This window comes from Rhinolophus sinicus, chromosome 5 (genome assembly GCF_057876585.1).
Source record: "Rhinolophus sinicus isolate RSI-liver-muscle chromosome 5, RSI-T2T, whole genome shotgun sequence".
NCBI classification, from domain to species: Eukaryota; Metazoa; Chordata; class Mammalia; order Chiroptera; family Rhinolophidae; genus Rhinolophus; species Rhinolophus sinicus.
This window is the reverse complement of record NC_142505.1, coordinates 11,566,960-11,589,828: the sequence shown is the minus strand read 5'-3', so window position 1 is coordinate 11,589,828 and position 22,869 is coordinate 11,566,960. Positions and strand designations below refer to the sequence as shown.

Genomic DNA, 22,869 nt, shown 5'->3' with positions numbered 1-22,869 from the left:
CCAGCAATTCCACTCCTGGATATTGATCCAAAGAAATCTAAAACACTAATTCGAAAAAATACATGCACCCTTATGTTTACTGCACAATAGCCAAGCTATGGAAACAATCGAAATGCCCATCAATAGATGATTGGATAAAGAAGCTATGGTACATGGGAGTTGGTTAGAGCACAAGCTCTGAACAACAGGGTTGCTGGTTCGATTCCCACATGGGCCAGTGAGCTGCGCCCTCCACAACTAGACTGAAGACAATGAGCTGCCGCTGAGCTTCCAGAGGGGTGGCCGGATGGCTCAGTAGGTTAGAGCACGAGCTCTCAACAACAAGGTTGCAAGTTCAATTCCTGCATGGGATGGTGGGCTGCACACCCTGCAAGTAAAGATTGAAAACGGCGACTGGACTTGGAGCTGAGCTGCGCCCTCCACAACTGGATTGAAGGACAACGACTGGGAGCTGATGGGCCCTGGAGAAACACACTGTTCCCTAATATTCCCCAATAAAATTTTTTTTAAAAAAGCATATTCCCAGTACGGTCCCTGGAATTTCTGATTCTGTGAGTCTACAGTGGCAGTCAGGAATCTGCCTTTTAAAAAAAATAAAGAAAAAGAGAAAGATTGTAGTACATTTATGTAATGGAGTATTACTCTGCCATAAAAAAAGAATGAAATATTACCATTTGCAACAATATAGATGGACCTAGAGGATATTATGCTAAGTGAAATAAGTCAGACTAAGAAAGACAAATATCACATGATCTCACTTATATGTGGAATATAAAGAATGGAATAAATGAACAAATAAAACAGAAATAGAGTCAAATATACAGGTTACAAACTGATGGTTGCTAGATAGGAGAGAGGTTGTGGGCTTTGGTGAGAAAGGTGACGGGATTAAGAAGTACAAATTGGTAGTTGCAAAATAGTCATGGGCATGTGAAATATGGTTTGGGGAATATAGTCAATAATCTAAAAACTATGTATGATGTCACATGGGTACTAGACTGACTGGGGGGATCGCTTCAGAAATTATATAAATGCCTAACCACTGCACTGTACACCTGAAACTAATATAAAATAATAGTGAATGTCAACTATATTTAAAAAGACATATATAGTCATGGGATGTAAAGTACAGCATAGGGAATACAGTGAATGGTATTGTAACAACTATGTAGGGTGTCAGAGGGGTAGCAGACTTGTTGGGGTTATCACTTTGTGAGGGGTGTAAGTGTCTAATCAGTATGTTGTTTTGCACACCTGAAACTAACAATAAAAAAATGAAAGAATAAGTAAAATTAAATAGCCACATGCGGAAAAACAAAACAAAAAACCAGTGCGTGATCGTGATTAACAAGAGAAAACTGGGTTGCTGCCAAACTGTGAGGCCTGGGCCAACACAGACCCAGGGGTTCTCCGAAGAACCTCTATCAGCTGCTTCTATATCTAACAGCTAAAGTTAGTAAAAACCTCAGCAACCAAGAAAAGGCAGAGTCGCACCTTTCAGGTACTTAATCTCCCCAGGAAAGTGCAAACCTGTCATTCGAGTTTATCTATGACAGTGGAACTACTGAGTCATAGTTTTCATTTTTAAATGCCCTCAGAAAGTAGCCTCACCAAGTGGTTAAAAGTTGTCCCTCCATCTGTACTGTGGATGTAAGATGTGGACAGTGTGATGGGTAGAAATTCGCTATCATTTTAATTTGCATTTCTTCGATTACTCATGAGGCTGAATATCTGTTTACTTCTTGATGAATCTCTTTATAGTACATAGATTAACTCTTTGCTATATATATGATGCAAAAATTTACAGATTTTGTTAGCATGAGATTTATTTATGTTTTGGGGGGGATATAAAAGTTTCTAATCCATATATAGCCAAACGATCAGTGTTTCCTTTTATGGTTTCTTTCATTGCTTTGCTACTCAAAAAAGCTTTCCTTACCCATATTTAAACATATTTTCTTCCAGCTGTTTATAGTTTCTTTTTGGTATATAATTCTTTAATCCATCTGGAATTGACTTTTGTATAGTGTAAGCTGAGAAGATAATTTTTTCCCACACAGTTCACCAATTACACAGAGCAAAAATTTCTTTTTTTTAAAAATCGGTCTTTCAAGATCAAAGCAGACTTTTTTTTTATTTCACTGATTACCATATTAATAGCGCTGCTACGGGAAGGGAGAGAAAACCTTTAGGAAAACCAGATCCATCGCAGGCACTGACATTTCAGGCTCCCAGCAAACCTATACAATGAACTTACAAGACTATTCATCCTCTGAAAGGATTATCATTCCTAGAGACATATAAGACCCTATTTTATCACCTGCCATATTCAATATGAGCATGAAGCCATTTGAAGAAATAGGTGGACATTCGGGGACTATCCTAGCATTTTTATCGGATTCTGACAGCTTGATTTCACAGCCTGTCACGCTAGAAAGATTTGAGAGCCAACATCATAAAAAATGTGCTGAAATTTAATCCATAGAAGGCTGATGGTGATGGTGATACGCAGGAAAAATTATCTCCCTAATGTAGCAAACGTTGTCGTGGGCTCCTGATGTGAGGCTTCAGTTCCCAGGCAGACGGAAGCATCATGGTGAGCTCAGAACTCCAGGGGCTAATGGCGTTTCAAGGGACAGGTAGGGAATGGAGAACATTTTTCCATATAAACTCATCACAGAGACTTTTAACATCTCTCTGGCCTGAAGCCTTTATATTCATACCTTTATATTCAACTTTGTGTTTTATATGCATACAAATGTAACACATGGGCTGCAAAGCACAAAGGAACAAACAGCAGCCATCTTTCCATAGTCTGCACTGGCTGCCTATGTATTTCTGGCCGTAATCTGTATTGCTACATTGAATCTACAAAGTGCAAAAAATTTGACCACCGATAGCTCTAATCCTCCAAAATCAATTGGTGCCTATTGTTCTTTAGTTTTTGTTCTTTTGCTTCATTATATTTTTTTCTTATTTACAATAGTGAAATATGCTTTTATAATAAAGCTAAAAATAAAAATGAATAAATATAACAAACAACACCCCTATCCCACTCTCCTCAGATAACTAGATTTGTTATTATCCTCCCATGTATTCTTGTTAATAAAATGTTATACAGTGCTCGCTTCGGCAGCACATATACTAAAATTGGAACGATACAGAGAAGATCAGCACGGCCCCTGCGCAAGGATGACACACAAATTCGTGAAGCGCTCCACATTTAAAAAAAAAATGTTATACAAATACACACAAGTAGAAGAGTTTTGCCATTTTTATTTGTTTTATAAAATAACTTCATAATTAATGTAATTGCGCTTTCACTTTTTCACTTATCTATATATAATGAACATCCCTCCAAGTTAATAAAATGAATCACCTACTATATCATAGCTATACCATCATTTATTGAAGTATTTCAATACCAATGGACATTAACTGTATTTCCAGGCACTGACCACTAGAAACAATGCTACATTGGACACCCTCATGCATAGGAACAATTCATACCTCTATTTCTAACAGCCAAAAACCAAATGCAGGCCTGTTGGATCCAAAGTGATAGGTATTATTGAAAGTCGTGGATGATTCTAAGTTACTTTGCAAAACGTTGGAGCAATTCGCGTTTCCATGAGCAATGTTTACAAGTGACTTCGGATTTCCAGTTCTGCCAAGACAGAGTAGACCCAATCCTCCCAGGCCCTCCCTCTTATAACTAAAAATCTCTGGACATAATCTAAAAACAAATATAGGAAGACTGTGAGAGGTGGGGAGGAGAAGGGGGACTACCTTTCTTGAAGAGAATGGAGGATTTGAAGAACAGCATGGCAGTGACTGTCTTCGGTTCCTTATTACCTCTCATTCATACATTTAGGAAAGAGTGCTACAGAAGCCTCCAACCCAGAGCTGCCCCCCGCCCAAAAAAGCCTGTTTCGCCTAGCCACAGAACCAGTAAAAAGATGGTCCAGCAGAAAACCTCTTTGGCAATAGCTGCCCTAATCTGGTGAAACACCAAAGGAGCACCACTTACAACCCTCCACCTCTCCCTTCCCCACAGTTTCCACGGAGCCCATCAGGGAAGTGGATGACGACTCCAATTCCCGGGCTGGGGGTGAGGAGGGCAAACAGAGCTGATTTGCCATCATCTCCTCAGCAGGAGCAGGAAGCAGTGACTTCATTCCCCTGCAGGGCTAGTGCCCTTGACACGGAGCAGGCGGCTGATCCTTCATTCTCTGCCCAGTCAAAGCAAACCACTCTGCAAGTTCCCTGCAGGGATAGTGTCAGCATGTCTGAGCAGGAAGTCATCTGAGCTACCATTCCCCAACCGGCAGGACCAGGCAGTAATCTGATTCCCCATCAGGTTAGTGTCAGTGGGGTCCAGGGACGAGCTGGACCTCTATCACTACCTATCAACAACAACAAGTCTTAATGACACAGAATGAAGTAAGGACACAGAGTCTCCTAATAGGCAAAATATCCGGATTCAAGAATCTGGCAAACTCAAAATAGGAAAATAAGAAATCCACCCCAAAGATGCATTACAATTAATGCAATGCAACAGGTTTAAAAAAAAGAAAGAAACATACTGTCATATTAATTGGTGCAGAAAAAGCACTTGACAAAATCCAACACTCATCCATAATTAAAGGGGGGAAAAGAGTCAACAAACTGTGAATAGAAGATGGGAATAAAGAGGACCTTCCTCCAGTTGATAAAGAACATCTACAAAAAAATCTAGAGCTAAAATGATACTTAGCAGAAAACACTACTCTTCCTCTAAGATCAGAGACAAAGAGGGCATCCGCTCTCACCACTCTTCTTCAGCCCAGTACTGCAAGTTCTAGCCACTTCAGTAAAGCAAGAACAAAAGGGGGGCACCCAGATTAGAAAAGAAAGAATAAAACTGTGCTTATTTACATGATTGTTATGTAGAAAATCTCCCAGAATCTACAAAAACCACCAAGAACGAAAAAGTGAGTTCAGCAAGGTTTTAAAATATAAAAATCAATACATGGTTAGTATATATTTCTATATACTAACAATTAACATGTGGGAACTAAAATTAAAACAATACCATTTACAATTGCTCCCCCCAAACGGAAATATAAGGCATACAACTAACAAAACATGTACAGAACCTGTCTACTGAAAATTACAAAATTCTAGTAAAAGAAAGCTAAAAAGACCTAAATAAATGGAGAGACAGATCATGTTCATAGATTGGATGGCAACGTAGTAAATATGTCAACTCTCCCTAAATTGACACATTGGTTTAAGGCAATTCCTATCAAAATTTCACCAAAGTTTTGGCAAGCTTACTTTAAAACTTGTACGCAAACACATACAGCCCCTAAAATAGCTAAAACAGTCCCGACAGAAAAGGAATAAAATGGAAGGAATCACTCTACCCAATATTAAGGCTTACTCTATAGATACCGTAATCATGACAGAACAGTATTGGTGGAGGATAGACACACAGATGAATGGAACAGAACCCAGAACCCAGAAGTAGACCCACACAAATATGCCCAACTGATTTTTGACAAGAAGCAAAAGTAATTTACTTAGGAAAGACAGCCTTTTCAAATAGTGCTAAATAATTAGATATGCACAGGCAAAATAAAGAACAACAAAATATCCTAAATCTCACAGTTTATATGGAAATTAACTCAAAATGGATGACAAACTTAAATGTAAAGCATCCAAATATAAAAATTTTAGAAAGAACAATGGAAATCTTTGGGATCTACACAGAATTCTTAGACTTGATAGTGAGAGCATGAAAGGAAAAATTGATAAAGAAGCCTTCAGCAAAATTAACAACTTTTGTTCTGCAGAAGACTCTGATAAGAGGATGGAAAGACAAGCTATACACTGGGAGAAAATACTTGCAAACCATATATCCAACAGTGGACTCACACCTAAAATATGTAAAGAATGTGCAAAACTCATGTGCAAGAAAAATTTGAAATTAAGCAAGATATGAACAGACATTTCACGTAAGAGGATATAGAGAAGGAAAATAAACAGATAAAAAGATATGCATCATTAGCAGTTAGGGAAATGAAAATTAAAACCACAATGAGATATTACTACACACCTATTATCACTACGCACCTATGAGAGTGACTAAAATATAAAATGGCAATAAATACCAAATGCTGTCGAGGATGTAGAAAAATTGGATTACTCATACCTTGCTGGTGGGGATGTAAGATGGTACAGCCACTCTGGAAAAGAGTTTGGCAGTTTCTTAAAACACTGAACAAAGAATTACCATAGCAATAATGTGGGGAGAAAATTCTCCATGGATCTCTTGCATTTCTGCATGTCTTGTGAATAGATACTGACAGCTTTTGTTTCCAACTATCTTTGCTGATGTTTGTATAGCAAATAGCTTTGGAAAATATAATGTCTCCCTCCAGGAGTACAGATTTATTTCCCTACCAGGATTATAAAGCTAGTGTCTCTTTCTGGGTGTAAAGGTTAGGCAGGTTTGCCAGTACCCCTTACAAAACTGGGGGTTTCCTAATACTGGGGCTCCTCCGTGACACAACTGCTTCCCTTTGTGCATAGCATCCACTTGGGCCTGACTTCACCTCATTCTCCCCACTATGGGACTTAGGAGTTGAGAGGAGCCAATTCAAACATAACCCTCATGCTGCCTGATGTGCTTTGGGTGATAACGTCCTTTGCGTCTGACCCAGGAGTCTCGTGTCTTCTGCCCGCATCTATGAAACTGGCAGGTTCACTGGTTAGCTTACAAGTAGGATAAACCGTTCCGTTCTTAAAAAGTGTTTACTGCTAAGTATTCCCTTGTACAAATATGCCACAATGTGTTTATCTATTTACATTTGGATCTTTATGCTCTTTGAAAGACACCATTAGAGGATAGAAAAGCCACAGGGAAAGAAAATATTTGCAAGTCACTTATCTCATAAAAAACTTGTATCCTCAGAGAACAAACTGATGTTTGCCAAATGGGAGAAGGATTGGAGATCTGGGTGAAAAAGGTGACGGGCTTAAGAAATACAAATTGGTAGTTACAAAACAGTCATGAGGATGCAAAGTACAGCATAGGGAATATAGTCAATAATATTGTACTAACTATGTATCGTGCCAGGTGAGTACTAGACTTATTGGGAGGATCGCTTTTTAAATTATATAAATGTCTAACCATTGTGCTGTACACCTGAAACTAATATAAAATATATTGAATGTCAACTGTAATTGAAAAAAAAATTTTTTAAGGAAAAAAAAACTTGTATCCTGTATATTAAAAAAAAAAAAAAAAAAACACCAAAACTCGTTAAGAAAAACAATCCATTTTTATAAAAGGTCAGAAGACTGAACATATATTTAAACAAGCAAGATATAAAGATGACAAATAAGCACATAAAAAGATGTTCTAAATTGTAAGTTACTAGGGAAATGCAAATTAAAACCACAATGAGATAGAACTACACACGTATAAGAACAGCTCAAATTAAAAAGAATGACCATACTGAGTTGGCGAGAATGTGAAAAAACTGGAATTCTCATACACCGTGGTTGGAATATAAAATAGTACAACTATTTGGGAAAACAGCTCGTTTGTTTTAAAAAGTTGAACATCTGCCATAAGACCGAACAATTCCACTTCTAGGTAGTTAACTCTAGAAAAGTGTCAAAGCATATATGCAAAGATTTATCAAAAATATTCATTGCTATTTTTAAAATTAATTCTATCCATGAGTTTAGGGTTGCAAATTGGAGATTTCTGAATTCCATCATTTCTCCTGTATTTATTAGCTATAAAACTTCCATAAAGAAACACTTGGCCTAATCAACTATTTGATTAGTCTGAATTACAATCTATATGTTAAACACTGGATAAATACTAATTTTGTCCCTTTATTGAATAATGTTCAGGATAATGATTGTATGCCCTTGCAATTTTCTAAAGGTGACTGTCTAATGAGGGTTGTTTGTTAAATATAATTATGAACTCAAAAATTTTGGCATTGATAGTTTAATATATTGCATTATTCCTTTTAATGCTCAAAATTCCATCTTGGGCCAGTAGAAGCTCCTTAAAGTTGGCTCCTGTGTTCTTCCAACAGGACCTCAGCAGTTTTTCATAACTTCCTTGCTTTCAGGAATGACAGCATGTCTCAGACTCAATTTGTTCCTCTCCTGTCTGAATGCATAGCTGTGTCTGAGACCTGGAGGCCGTTTATACAAGAGGCCATGGTTTCTTTTAGTGGAAAATAGCATTTAGGAATTAAAATTTGAGTACTGGGTTTTTAGTAGATAAAACTATAAAATAGATAATTTCTTTAGAAAGAAAAATCATAAATTAATATAACATAATATCAGAATCATGAGTTTTACTCTGATACTTTTGATTCAAGTTAAGGATGACAGGATTTTACTTAATTTTTATTTCATAATTGTATGGGTTTTTTACGCAGAAAATCTTGGTTCTTATTGCAATTGGCATAATTACTAATTTTCTTTTCCTATACATAAATACAAATAATAGTTTCAAAATGGCAATACAATTATACTGACAACAAAAACACAATGTAGTTTAAAATTTCTTAATGGGGTTTGCCCCTCATATATATCCCAATAGAAATACATGGACAAATACTGTAACTTTAACACTTTAATATCTCTTATCTAAGGAGTTATGCCAGAAACTTGATAATACACAGGTTGTTTTCAATTTTTAGAGATGGCTTTATTTTTGTCATTTTGATTTAATGTTATTTTTAATTATGTAAAACACTTACACGGTTCTTAACTTGAAATCATAAAACAGTTACATTCAGAGAAGTATACCTTTCATTCCTGCCCCTGCTTCTTACTCTCTTCCTGCCCTTACAAATTACCATTTTTGTTCTTTTTTTATTTATACTTCCATTCTTTGTTTTGGAAATATTAGTAAATGCATAAATCTTTTGTTCTCACACCTCCCTTATGCAAAAGGCAGTGTACCTTGCTTCTTTCAGGATAGTAATGGATCCTGGCAAAGCCTCCATGGCTACGTACACAGATTCTCCTGGTTCCTTTTCACAGCTGCAGAGTCCTCTGTGACGGGGATTGCGGTGGGCAGGATCCTAAAGATGTCCCTCTCCCAAGATTCTCACCCCCCTATATAGCTATTCAAACATTAATCTAGTTAGTAAGGTCTAGAGAGTTTGAAGACGTAATTCAAGTCCCGATTCAATTCACCGTAAGATACGTAGATTATCTGCATGAGTCTAACCCCAGCTGGTGAAACCTGTAAAAGGGGAGTTCTAGGTGGCTGGTGCCAGCAGAGGGAGGTCAAAGACATTTGCAGAGTGGGGGGGTGGCGGGGATTCAAGGTGTAAGAAGAGTTCCTACTGGCTCCAGGAACTTGCCAATGGAGAGGAGGGACACCTTCTAGAAGCTGAGAGCAAGCTCCAGCCAAAAAGCAGCAAGGGAATGGGGACTTCAGTCTTACAGCCACAAGGAAAAGAATTCTGCCAACAATCAGCGAGCTCAGATGCAGACTGCAGGAGCAGCCAACACCTGCCCTTCAAGTCTGTGAGACGTGAGCCGAGGGCCCAGCTACACGGAGCCCTGACTCCTGACCTGTGGGAGCTGTCAGAGTAATACATGTGCCTTGTCTTAAAGCACTGAGTTGGTGGCAAGTTGTCATGGCAGGAATGGAAAACACAAGGATGACCACAGTTCTCCAGCCAGTCTCCTGCTGATGGGTATCTGCGTTGTGTGCAGGCGTTTGCCGTAACAAATAATGCCTGGTACACATGCCATTTCACTTGTCTGCTAACAGATCTTTGGACAGTGTATCCTAGGAGTGAGATGGCTGGGCCAATGGTAAAAAAAAATTTCTAGATATTGCCATATTCGTCTTCATAATAGTTACAATACTTTGCATTCCCACCGGCAATGTATGAGCGTGCCAGCTTCTCCACAGCCTCGCCAAGAGATTACGTTTTCAGACACTGCCAATGCGTTGAGTGATAAATGATACCTCAGTGTGGTTTCCTTTATAATGAGGAGTAATAACGTGCAATTCTCTCATCATGAAGATTAAGCATTTACTCATAGATTTAAGGGCCATCCTCATCCCCATTTCCAGGAACTGCCTGTTCAGAACTCTGTCCCTGCTTCTGCCAAGTCCCTGTGATTTATTGGTAAGTTCCGGTTTCTGTGCCCATGTGAGAGGCTCCCCTTAACTAGCTAGTGATTCTTGGTTGTGCATTTAAGTTGTAAATGATGCACTAACATGTTGTTGGAAGGTATGTGTGCAGGAATAGGGCTTGGGGCAGATGGGCTCCAGTACAGGAATATCAGGCAAGGTCTCACCAGTTGCAGTAGGGGATACCCAAATGTCAGCCCTTGTGGGGCTTTTACTGGGGATCGGTCATCTTCCCTGAATCTCCAAACTCTGGTCAATAGTATGGAAGCCAGGCTGCCAACAGTGTGCAAGTCAAGCAGGGGCTGGGGGCCGAAGCCCTCACCCTTCAGAGAAAACAGGCTTTCGTACACTCCCCTGATTTCTCACCAGGCACCTCATCTCCCTCTTGTCTGTGTCTGACACCCCACATCTGCGGCCTTTCCCCGTCACACTACCCAGAATACATTGCAAGTCTCCTGCTGCAGTGGAAGAGGAGGCATCTCCTGATGTTCAGTCAGGGATAAGAGCTGGGAATCAGTCTCATGCAGATTGCCCAGGATCTCACCATCTTGAGTCTCACCTCCCTCTTGGTACCTGGTACACCCCCAACTGCCAACCTCTCCAGAGCTGTCAAGCAGTAATCACGTCTCCTTGTGGCCTTTCCCCCTGCAGACAATAAGGGATCTCAGCAATCTCCATGCTGCTAAACTAGCAAACATTCATTTGCCAGCTTTCCACCTCCCAAAATAAAAGACGGGTGACAATGCTCATCTGCTTTGGCCATCTTTCCCTTTCACTTTGCTCTTGTGGTTTGGGGACTTTCTAACTCCTTTACTCACAGGTTAGTACAGTATCAGAAGAGAACCTGTTCAAGCAGAGATGACTGCTGTCATTTCAATTAGAAACCCTCCTCCATCTGTTCCCTTCCTCCTCCTGAGATCCCCGGTACTGGGCATATGAGGTCTCCTGGACCTACACTCCACCTCTCCTACTGTTTTCACATGAATTTTCCATCTTTGTAATCGGCTTTGCATGGTTCGATGTGTTCTTTCTTGCTGCCTTCCAAATCCCTAATGCCGCCCCCAGCAGAGGCAATTCTCTTTCAGTTCTTCTGCTGAATTTCAGAAACCTGCCTCCGCATAGAGTTTTCGTAACTTGTTTATTAAAACTGTCTATTCCATTAGTTCTGCAGCTGCCTGCTCTTGCCTCTCTCGATGGACTATGACAACTGCCTGCTTACTCATGACTTCCTCCCCTACTCAGCACCTGATCAGGACACGGTGTGGCAAAGCAGGTGGTGAGAGGAAACAGTTCTCTTCAAGGACAGGAAAATGAGGTCATCTGCCCGAGATGCACAGACTGGGGCAGACTGGCCCCCACAGCAGCCCTACTCCAGCTCTCCTGGGAACAGAGCACTGGGCCCAACAACCGCACATGGAAAGCACCTGCATTTCAGACCCTCCAGGAGCCCCATGAGCTGGTATTCAGCTGGGCTTCAAAGACAAGACATCACCTCTGCCACACAGCGAAGGAAGACGGGGGCCCGCCCTTACCTCACCTTCCAGGCCACCCCCCTACACTTATCCTTCTGACTATGTTACTCCAGGGTGAGCAGAATGCAGGTCCGGGTCAGAGTACGCGTTCAGGCCACCATCTTCCCACCACTACTGAAGTTTCTAAATTTTCATTCAGAGAACGAAATCACAGCAATTTCCTGGGAGGACCAAATGTGTTATGCCCCAGCTCTGATGGTCTGACATGGGTTAGTTCTTTCCAGGTAGAGTTTCTGGAGTTGCGTTTACGAGGGGTATTTTAGATGGAATAATCAGGGTGGCTCTCAGAAGTAACCCTTAGTTGAGCAGACCCCAGAAAGACCTGAGGAAGCCAGCCACGCAAACATCCGGGGAAGTCCATTATGGGCCCAGGGAATGGCAACGGAGAACAGTCCTCAGGTGACTATCATAGGTTTCGTTGTTTTAAAAGCAACAAGAGAAACTATGGCAGGAATAAAGTGACTGCGAAGAAGAGCTGTATAAGACAAGGGCTAAGCAATGGGCAGGAACTAGAGGAGGGAGGGCAGAAAAGGGCATGGTAAGCAGCCAGGGGTATTATCTCAGGATGACAGGATGTCATTAGAAGAGTCTGAGCAGGGGAGAAACAAAAGTTGATTCATACTGTGTAAGAGACACTCCAGTCGCTACATAACGACCAGACTGTGAATCCAAGAAATGATGGCAGAACATCTGCTGAGAAACTATATTATTTGTCCGCGTATAAAATGATGGTGGATACAAGGAGAGATGAGAGGCAGCAAAGCCAAGAGCAACTTCTGCTTCCAGCCCTAATGGACTACGAGGGACAGGATTCACCCTCCCACCTAAAACAACCAAAAAATAGACAAAATACAGGAAATCAGTTTTCAAGACGCTGGACTTAAAACAACGAAGTACAATGATCCCTGGGACACGAGAAACAAAGGAGGCTTGTTTGGAGCGTCCACATAACCGTCACTTGGAAGTGATTCATGGGCAATGTAATGACATGCTGAACGGCAAGTATCAAGGATGGACCTAACAGAATCCTACAAATACCTTCCCAGCAAGAAAATGCTCAATTAAAGTCACATGCTCCTGAACTGATACTGGCATGTGGCAGTACCTATCTGTGTGACAGACATTTTCAAAGAAAAGAAACATAAAACGGCATTAGAGATCAGCAATGCCGTGAACACTGGTAATGGATTTGACGATGGAGACACTAACTTTGACCCCTAATTAAGCAAAATGTTATCTCTTCCCCCCAACAAAGATTCTATTCTTCTCATTAGTAGACCTGTATTACAAAAAGAAAAAACTACTCAATTATTAGCAGTATATTTTTTATGTCAATAAAATATATTAGGTTGGTGCAAAAGTAATTGCGGTTTAAAAGGTTAAAATGGCAAAAGCCACAATTACTTTTGTACCAACCTAATATATGAAAACATGCTTTCTCTCTTGTTATATAAATACCTACATAATACCCACAATTTTGCCTCTTGATCCACGAATCCTAAACACTTACTCTCTAGCTGTTTACAAGAAAAAGTTTGCCAATTCCTAATCTCGATCAAGTTCAACAATGCCAGGCTCTCCTCAATATTCTACAATAAATAAAAAGCTAGGTTGATAAATGGACATTAAACCGTATTTTTCAAGGTTCCTCTGGGTTTTCAACAGAGCATGCAGACGTGGTAACATCAGAAGCTGTTACTCGGGAAGCATCAGAGCATAAAGGGAAACTGAGGTGCACCCAGGACAGCTTCTGGGAGGTGAAAGCCAGAGAGGGAGAGATCTGCGAGCCTCGACCAGCCCAGACACTCCTGCTCCCTGCTCTGTTCCTTCCTCTACTTTACCAGGCAGCCCCTCTGGGCTTTCACCTACCCATTCCGGAATGCTGCAGTAATGAAAACTAAGTCAAAAATACCCCCCCAAGACACAAATCAGAATCAACTTTAACACCCTTCCTTGGATTGTCCTCAGGCCTGGAAAACTCCAGGTAATCCCCACCACCCTGCTTGCATTCCAGAGGTCCTCTCTGAAGTCTTCAGGGTTTCCAAGCGGAGGCTATAAGTGAAATATTAAACCCTTGGAAATGTCTAGGAAAAAAAATTTCAATACCAGCTACATAGAGACCAAGAAACACTACTAATGAAACTAATCAAACAGGCACCAAACTGAAGTTATTGACAAAATTATCAGAGAAAGTCATACCTTGACTGGCAGCTGAGCAGCAGCATCTCATGGTTATGAATCAAAATATATAAAAGAACCAGGAAGGCTTTTGCTCTAATGGAAGCCGAGGGGCTGTCAAGTAAACGGATAATTGTAGAGACAAAATCCTGTGGAAGACATTAAAAAAAATTTGAGAAAACATGAAATAAGTCATGGACAAATAGATTATAATAACCAAACAGACAGCAAGGAATAAAATAATACCGACTACCATTTCTACATTCTTATTTTGTGCCAGACTCTGTACTAAGTTTTTAATATGTAGTATTTCATTTAAACCTGAAAAACGAGCCATAAAATGTTGACAGTATTACCCCCATTTTAAAAAGGAAACTAAATCTTGAAAGGTGAAGCAATTTGCCCAAATTCACAAAGTTGGATTCAAATCCAGTCCAGTCGAACAACAAAGCCTCCCTCTTAACCAAGCAACCACACAACTGGAAGTGTGGCAACAAATAACTGGAACAACTGGCAGTCACGACTGCATGTAGACATGGCCCTCTGAGCAACCCTGTATATACAGAGATCACACCGCTAATGCACACACCTGAGGTACTACAGACATAAATACCCAATACGTGACACAAAAAGAAAACCCTATAGTCCTACAGCATTCTTTAACTAAAGGTCTAACACAACACAGAGAAATAAGTATTGACAAGTATTACTGTTATTTTCTAACAGAGAGAGACTGCACATCATTTCAGGTGCCTATTGATATACAAAAAAAGAAATACAGACACACACACACACAAACACACACACACACACACACACACACACACACACACACACACACACACACGGTTAATGAATGTAAGGAGGCAGGAAGACGGAACTGTACTGGTAGCAAGATGGCTACAGACAGCAGGAATGTAAGTTCCCAAGAGTCCTTAACAGAGGCAAGCACCTAGCAGTGACACCGCATCCAAGGCAGCTCGATTTTTTTTGCCAATCCACAGTCCTTTTACATTGGCTGCTATATTGCCAGGCTGGAAGAATTTACACAGTCCAGTGTATGCTTCTATTTAAGGATGGAGATATGGCCATGTATCTCTATCTATGCATCACTCTCACCTGATTCCTGAACCAAATAATCACGCTACTTCATCATCATTTTGATTCAAAACAGAATCAACACCAAGACGTCCTGAGTAACAGATCTGTGTGCATCCTTCCAGCACGTAGAAAGTAGAAAGCCCATTTTTCCACCGTCAACTCCCAATTCTAATTTACAGTCTGTGGTCCAAGGCCCACAATCACAAATCTGTTTCCCACATCAACACAACCCCACACACATACGAGTGCACACACATAACTCAGAAACCATTCAACTCTTCTAGTTATGGGAGACTAAAGAGACACGACACAAACTGCAATTCAAGATTTGGAAGTTTTGTTCCACATAAGAGAACATTACTGGTACAATTGCAAACTCTCAATAAGGTCTGTAGGTTAGCTAATAATAATGCCTAATAAATGTTAACTTCAAGATTTTTAAATCCCTGGCTTATTTTTAGGGAGTATTTAGTGAAGTGATTGAAGGTAATGGAGCATCAGGTCCGCAGCCTCTTCTCAAATGGGTAGGAACGAACACGACAACACACACACACACACACACACACACACACACACACACACACACGGGGTAAGAGACAGACAGACAGTCAGAGGACCCAGAAAGCAAACGGGATAAAATGCCAACCTTTGGTAGATGTGGGTGAAGGGTATATCGCAATTCTTTGTGTTACGCATCCAACACTAAACTCAGTGCCTCCCCAAAGGTGATCTGCTCTGAGGATCATCAACCCAAAAGCTAAACGTAAAAATCTGAGCACCTTCCTCGACTCTTTCTTCCTCTTCCCTCCCATGACCAATTGATCCCCAGTTTCTGTGAAAACACCACCACCTCCATTGCTGCCTTATTTCAATATACCACTCTACAGCTCTTGAATTGCAGTAACAGGCTTTAACTTCGCTTTCTTCCATTTATGCTACAGTGAGCTTCTACAACAGCAAATATGATTATCATTCACTTATGAAATATTCTCAATAGTTGCTGCAACCCTTGAGATGAAGCCATTACTAAGAATCTTACAAAATTAAAATAATATGCTTATGATTTTGAGTGAAACAAACTAGATAAACTATAGCACATATCAAAACATAAAAGATGCTGGGTATGAGATTTGTTTGTAACACCACAACTCCAAGTCCCTAAATGCGTGTATTCCAGAAAATTTTGGATCTAAGACTAAAAGCATCTTGTGCCCTAAATAAATTCTCATTTAGCCCCTTCAGAACAACTGAATGAGCAGTACTGACTGACACCCTACAACTAATTGCCCAGGGCTCCGTGTTTAATCTTAAGTAATGGGCACACCCCCCTCTAGAACAGTATTAATCTTACAAGACTTGAGAAGGGGAGATCACAGACTGCAGGCGAAGACTTTGCGCTGACAATGAATAATCAAAATGACCTTTGGGAACCAAAAATGACCTCAGGACACTTCAGTGTGCAAACCACTATGTGTGCAGCTTTGATTTAAATTCATCTTGCCATTCAGCTCAACATACCTAAATATTACATGTGGAGAAAAAAGCAGAAGCTGTTTAAGTCTATAAGCCAAACCACAGCATGACGTGTTTATGTCCAATATTCAAATGCTGCTTGGCAGTGATTTCAGAATGAACATATCTATCTAACATAAAGATGATATGATGAAATATTCAAAATGTTGGGAATGAGCCCAAATCTATGAAGCATCCATCACAAACAAAATAATATTGTTATCAAAATTAAGCAAAAGGATGAAACATCCCTCTAATACAGATCATAAAGACGAAATTATTAGATGAATAAAAAACGATGATGAGCTAGAGAACTTCAAAATTATCTCTTGGCAACCTCAAGCAATAAAATTGATCTGCTTCAATCAACTGTCACAGATGAAAATCAATGAGTACAGCCTGGCTATCAACTGCTAACAGCCTCAAGGAAAAACAGTGAGAAATCACGTGGAGAACTATACCGACACAATTTTCCTGTTCCATATTGATGGAAATGGAAAATGTACTGATTAAATCTAAAATTGTTTTTAGATTACACTTTCCTTAAAGAAGTTCAGCCAAGCATCTGAGTAGAATGTCTCTAACAGAATACATTTATTAATGTAGACACACTAAAAATATCACAATATGAACTCATAATCTGATTAATATGCATAAATTAACCACCATATTTTAAATGCTGCATTTGCAACCTGTGAGTCAGTATGCCTAGTGATTTGTGAGGAAAAAACCCTTAGTAGACTTGCATTCAAATTTTTAAAAATTCTACAGGCAGGAAATTTCATCCTGATCTTCCATAGTGCTTACAAATAACAGAGATCTGCAGTGTCTGGTTTATTATTAATCACTGTTGTGCTACTTGGTCAAAATGCTAAACCTGAAGCAACAGCCCCAAACTAGACCACTAAGATAAAAATGGACGGACAGCAGCTATTGTCAAAATTAATCAGCAACAAATTTGAAAGGCAGTATCTCTAGTCAGTAACACTCAGAAGGAAACCGTCTTACCAGTGAGCATGAAAAACTAACCTGTGAAATATGGTATGGCTTTAAAAATTAATGTTTAAATCATTAGGTGACCCCCCCCCCCCAAAGTATGCATTACTGATTCTCCAGCTTCAAAATACATTCAAAGTCACAAACCTCAGGGAAAAAAAGAGACTAAGGCAGATGTTTTAATCTATGTACCTTAATCAAGTTGATATGAGTTTTTTAAGCTCAACTAATTGAAATGCAGCAGAGTGGGGTTCCAGGAGTCTTATATGCTTCTGATTTCCTAACATCAAGAATCTAGCACTGAGTTTTTAAGGTAAGGTTTTTTGTTGTGTGTTTTTTTAAACCCACACCAGTGATTTCTTTACAAAGCAGTGTCTAGTTTAGTGTAATATTCATAGACTCCTCCCTTTCTCCCTACATGCCTTTATAAATATACATGTATATACGCACATACATATTTGTGTATATATACGTGTAGTGCATGTGCGTGCGTATGCGTGTGTGTGTGTGTATGTCACTGCAGGTTTAGAATGACATACTATTCTGCCACCCTTATTTTCATTACTTGGCCTTAGCTTATTCAAACAGAAAATTCATAAAAGTTATAAACACATCACTGAATAGGAAAAATATGGATTACCAAACAATGTACAATTGACCCGATTTCTGTACAAAGAGTCTAACAGCACGTGTGTGCGGCAGCCACAGGGGGAAGAAGGGGAGGAAGGGAAACCTGACTGTATGTGTATTTGCACACACATATGCAGAACAAATATGAATCTGAAAGGTATGTATCACAAATTTTAAAGAGCTTATCTTAGGAAGGTAAGCATTTTCTTTCAGTATTCTGTATTCTAGATTTTCTGTACTAACCATGTAAACCCTAAATTCATAAAGGTTGTAAACACAATCTGATCAAAATGAAGTCACACTAGCTAAAGTTTCCAGATACTATCTCAGTGAGGAAAATGACCTCATCCAATCTCCTTCTTCCCAGTAACACAGCAGGACACACATGTATGAACGTTTGGACGCCTCCAGCCTCAGACCACGAAGAGCGAACATTTCAGGACACATTAACAGCTTGGAAGAACCAGCAGAATAAAACCGCAGAGTGAACCAGAAAATAAACGAAAAAACAAAACAGCTCATAGGGCATAGACAGTACATAAACACACACCTAACTTACAAGGTTCTTTCTTACACCTGGTCAGGCCTTCCAGATGCCTCTTGTTCACAGTCATTCAAGCACCTGAATTGTGAATAGGTGATGCAACAAGTACATCTAAAGGACCCTCTACCAAGGGTTCAAAAGTACCATGTGAAGTATTGGGGGATGAGGGGCCAGGCCATGGGAAAACAGTGTGTCACTTTTTGTTTTGCTCAATTTCTCCAATGACCAGAATACACAGAACACATCATTTTAACTCAAGTCCCTTGTCATCATGGCCGTGAACACTCACTTTTCACATCGCAGTATATGGAACCAATACTTGTTTTGGATAAAGCCATCTTCTGCCATTTAGCACATCTGTGAGCAAGCAGAGCCTTCTGTAGATGGTGACATAACATAAATCAAGCACCAGTAATGAGCACGGCTGCTGTGTGTGGGCATCTGAGGACACTGATACCCACACAGCTGATGGAGGCGAGAGTGCGAACTAAACATTCCCTCCTGAGCATGATTCAGAAGGAATAATACAATCTAATTGATCTAGTTGGAGATGAAAACACGGCTGTAGTTACGTACTTCAAATGGAGAATCATTAACTGCAAATAACTACAAAAACAGGAAGTATGCTGCGAATACTCCTCAACTCTAGGTTGGTTTTATTATAAGGGAACTATCGTGTGTGTCTTAATGACTGCTGGTGAGATTACAAGTGAATGGTACTCTCATCATCTACCTTCCTAGACAACAATCTAGCACTATTTATGCAGAGCCTGCTAAATGCGGATAACACCGGTGTACTCTATTAGAGGTGAGCACAAAGGTGTATATAACAGGAAGTTTGCTGCATTGGGGTGAGTACCAACCAAAACATGCAAACCAAACAGTTCAATAGTGGTATTCTTGGGGAATACTGAATGACACACACATTTTGATCTTCATTTTATAAATGTGTGCACAAAATACACAGACACACAGACGAAAGACTAACATGAGATAAACCACCATGTTAACAGCAATGATCTCTGGGTAGTGAGATTACAGTTGATTTTGTTTTCTTCTTTAGGTTATTCTAAATTTTCTGCAGTAAATAGTCATTTATTTTAAAAACAATGGTGTGGACCTCTTTTGGGGACAGCATTTCAATTAAAAAAAATAGCAGGATATACAAGCATCCATTCCCCAAAAAAGAACATGTGCAGTTGTTTCTCTCTGCCCAACAGTAAGCAGTAAAACTGCTCTTATTGCTGGGTCCCTTCTTATTCCACTCATTCTACCTCTATCAACGATCCAACACTTGAGACCACCTCAACTTAGCAATAATAAGATTAGTCAACCTGCCCCTAAAACACACATATATAAAGAAATACATGCACTTTCCTTTCAGTAAAAATAAAAGAGACCACTGTGTCAAAACCCCAAAGGAAGGCCAGTATCTCCACCCTACAGGATCCATTCTTCTTCCTACTTCCCAGCCTCTGTCCATGGCCCTTCTTCCCTGCAGCCTCTGCACAGCTCGGCTGCCTTCTCTCTTTTCCCGGATCTCCCCAACATCTCTCACACCTCAGGGAAGCGGAATCACAAAGTTCTTATTTTTCTAGCTTTGTGAAATAGCCTATCTAAAACTAAATCAATCCATGCCTGTGCTAAAACTCTCAGCCTCTATTATCACAATTCACACAGTAAAACTACTCAAGTGATACTTTTACTAATATAATAACAATAATGACTTGAAAAATTTAGTAGCAATAATTAGAAATACAGACTGTCAGAAAGAATACATTCTCCGAGGCTCAAATTCCTTAGCAGAATCTAAATCAGACTAATTAAAGACAAGACATGACTTTCTCTCTATTTTGACTTTCACAGATCAAGTTTAACATGTGAACCTGAGCATTAATCATCATAATTATTGAAATTTTAACTTTGAGTATAAAACTCAAAATTTAACATGTTGCATTCAATGCAGAAAAATGAGGACAAACACTTATTTCAGTGGATCCATTCTGCACTTAGCATTACCTTCACTGCGTTCTTCAAAGCTCCAATTTGACAGGTATCTCCCCTCCAAAAAAGGATAATTGGTCCAATAAGTTTAAAAAACACAGTACACTACATTTGCCTCATGAAGATTCATAATATACATGAGCATATGAAAAAATGGGAAAGTCTGTACAATTGAAAATATCACATTTTACTAACAATTGTCACCCCAATAAATTTAAAAAAAAAATCTCTTTAACTCACTCTCTTCATATATAAATACATATATTTAAATAACCATGGTGCACTTTTTTTGACTTGTTAACACCTCACTGCACATACATATTCTAGGGCAAGGCTTCTCAAACCATAAAGTTCAAAGAATCACCTAGAGATCTCATGAAAATGTCAGTCCTGGTTCAGCAGGTCTGGGATGGGGCCTGAGGGTCTGCATGGCCAACACACTCCCATGATGCAGTGCTCTGGGCCAGAATCACTCTTTAGCAAGAACTAGAGAAGACACTTTGAGGAAAGTGACCCTACAGAGACTTCTTTATAGCTATAGTTTTGTGATGTGATTTTAATACTTACAAACTCTACTGTACATAAAATAAAGGAATGGCAAAGGATTAGAAGGGGGCTAAGTGAAAACAGGAGAAAGGGAGCTCTAAAGGTGATCTACAATGGCAAGGTATTAAGTAAGGAAAGGAATAAAAAGGGGTCAGAATAGAAAGGGACCCTCCGCCCCCGCCCAACCCCAAAGCAGGCAAAGGATATGGGAAAAGAGGTGGGAGCTGAGGAGGAGGAGGCATAAGAAATACTAGCACATAGGAAGGACTCGTTTTCCAACTTTTCATCATTAAAATGGGACAAAGAGGCAGAGCCATTTACTGGATTTCTATTTTAATCACTAAAAGACTCCTGTAACATCTTCAGAGGAATGACCTATGATACATCGGTTTGGCAAAGTTCACAAAGGCCCCTGGAGATAAAAAGTAAATTCTATAGAGATGATATTACTTGTTGAACTACTAACACTGCAGAAGAAAACAATTTTTAAAGTAGAAGAACAGGAGAAATCGATGTCAAACCTTTTCTTGGATCAGTCTCTGAAGATGAACCCCACAGGACAACAGAGCAGTGAATAAGGTCAACAAGGACTGCTGCACTTTGCAGATGGCAGAAGCCAGGGAGTTCATCACTGAGTTCAGTCCCACCTTCTCAATAACGTTCTGGAAGGCGGCAGGAGAATGGCGAGTGATTCTGCACAAGGCCTGCGGAGACAGGAGGACAGATCCGTCAGACAACGCCAGATGCATTAACCAGGTCCCAGAAAGGTGACACACGCTTCTGGGTAAAGGAGGAGAAGGCACTTGCCTCGCTCCTTCATTACTTATTTTGGCCTAAGTTGGAAACCTTCAGCACATTTAAAAATAAAACAACAACCCAGCAGCTAATGAAAACTAAAAAGTTGTTTTAATACATTGGAGACTTATAATAATGATCATGTAAATGATGAGGAGCTAAAACGATACACTGATTCATACAGAAAAGTTCCCTTTAGGTAACAAGCATCATTAAGTGCCCTCTTTGGGCAGAAACTAAGCTAAAGGCTGAACACATAGTCATTAAAGTAATCTCACGCTTACTGTTTAGTGCGTAAAGAACACTCTCTGAGAATATATGAAGACTATCTTATCTAATTCTCCCAACATATAACAAAGGTATTATTATTATTAACCATTGTATAGCTTGTAAAACTAAGGCATAAAATATCTAGGTAATTTGCCCAAAGACATAGGCAGTAAGTGGCAAAACTGAAATCCAAATCAGGTAGTCAGACCCCTGAGCTTTTCTAAATTGCTCACAGACTATTAGAGATAAAACTTGTAATTAGAAATGTTAAAGGGACTTCTTTAAGAAGAAGAAGAAAAAAAATCAAAAATATGAATAAAATGACAATAACTACCTATCAACAATTACTTTCAATGTAAACAGATTAAACGCTCCAATCATAACACACCGGGTGGCTGAATGGAAAAGGAAACAAAACCCTTACAAATATGCTGCCTACAAGAGACTCACTTCAGATCAAAAGAAACACAGACTAAAAGTAACAGGATGGAAAAAGATATTTCATGAAAACAGAAATAAAATTTTTTAAAAAGCTGGGGTAGAATACTTATACCAGACAAAACAGACTTTAAAACAAAGGCTATAAC

The 22,869-nt window shown here is 39.6% G+C and overlaps 1 protein-coding gene and 1 non-coding gene across 4 annotated transcripts in view; one reads left to right on the top strand and one right to left on the bottom strand.

Annotated features, from left to right (window-relative positions):
* ULK4 (unc-51 like kinase 4) overlaps window positions 1–22,869 on the bottom strand; it is a 406,057-nt gene that overhangs the window by 286,008 nt on the left and 97,180 nt on the right. For all 3 annotated transcript variants that reach the window (XR_016021270.1, XM_088798237.1, XM_088798238.1), the window contains exons 21-22: window positions 21,739–21,921; window positions 13,906–14,033 (exon numbers count right to left, since the gene is read on the bottom strand). Coding sequence is in view for 2 of the 3 variants with exons in the window: in XM_088798237.1 (XP_088654363.1) it covers window positions 13,906–14,033; window positions 21,739–21,921 (311 nt within the window). In the remaining variant the exon portion in view is untranslated. The remainder of the gene's footprint in view (window positions 1–13,905; window positions 14,034–21,738; window positions 21,922–22,869) is intronic.
* On the top strand, window positions 3,121–3,227 carry LOC141567397 (U6 spliceosomal RNA). Its single transcript, XR_012489981.1, has one exon. It is a non-coding gene; the product is annotated as a U6 spliceosomal RNA (small nuclear RNA).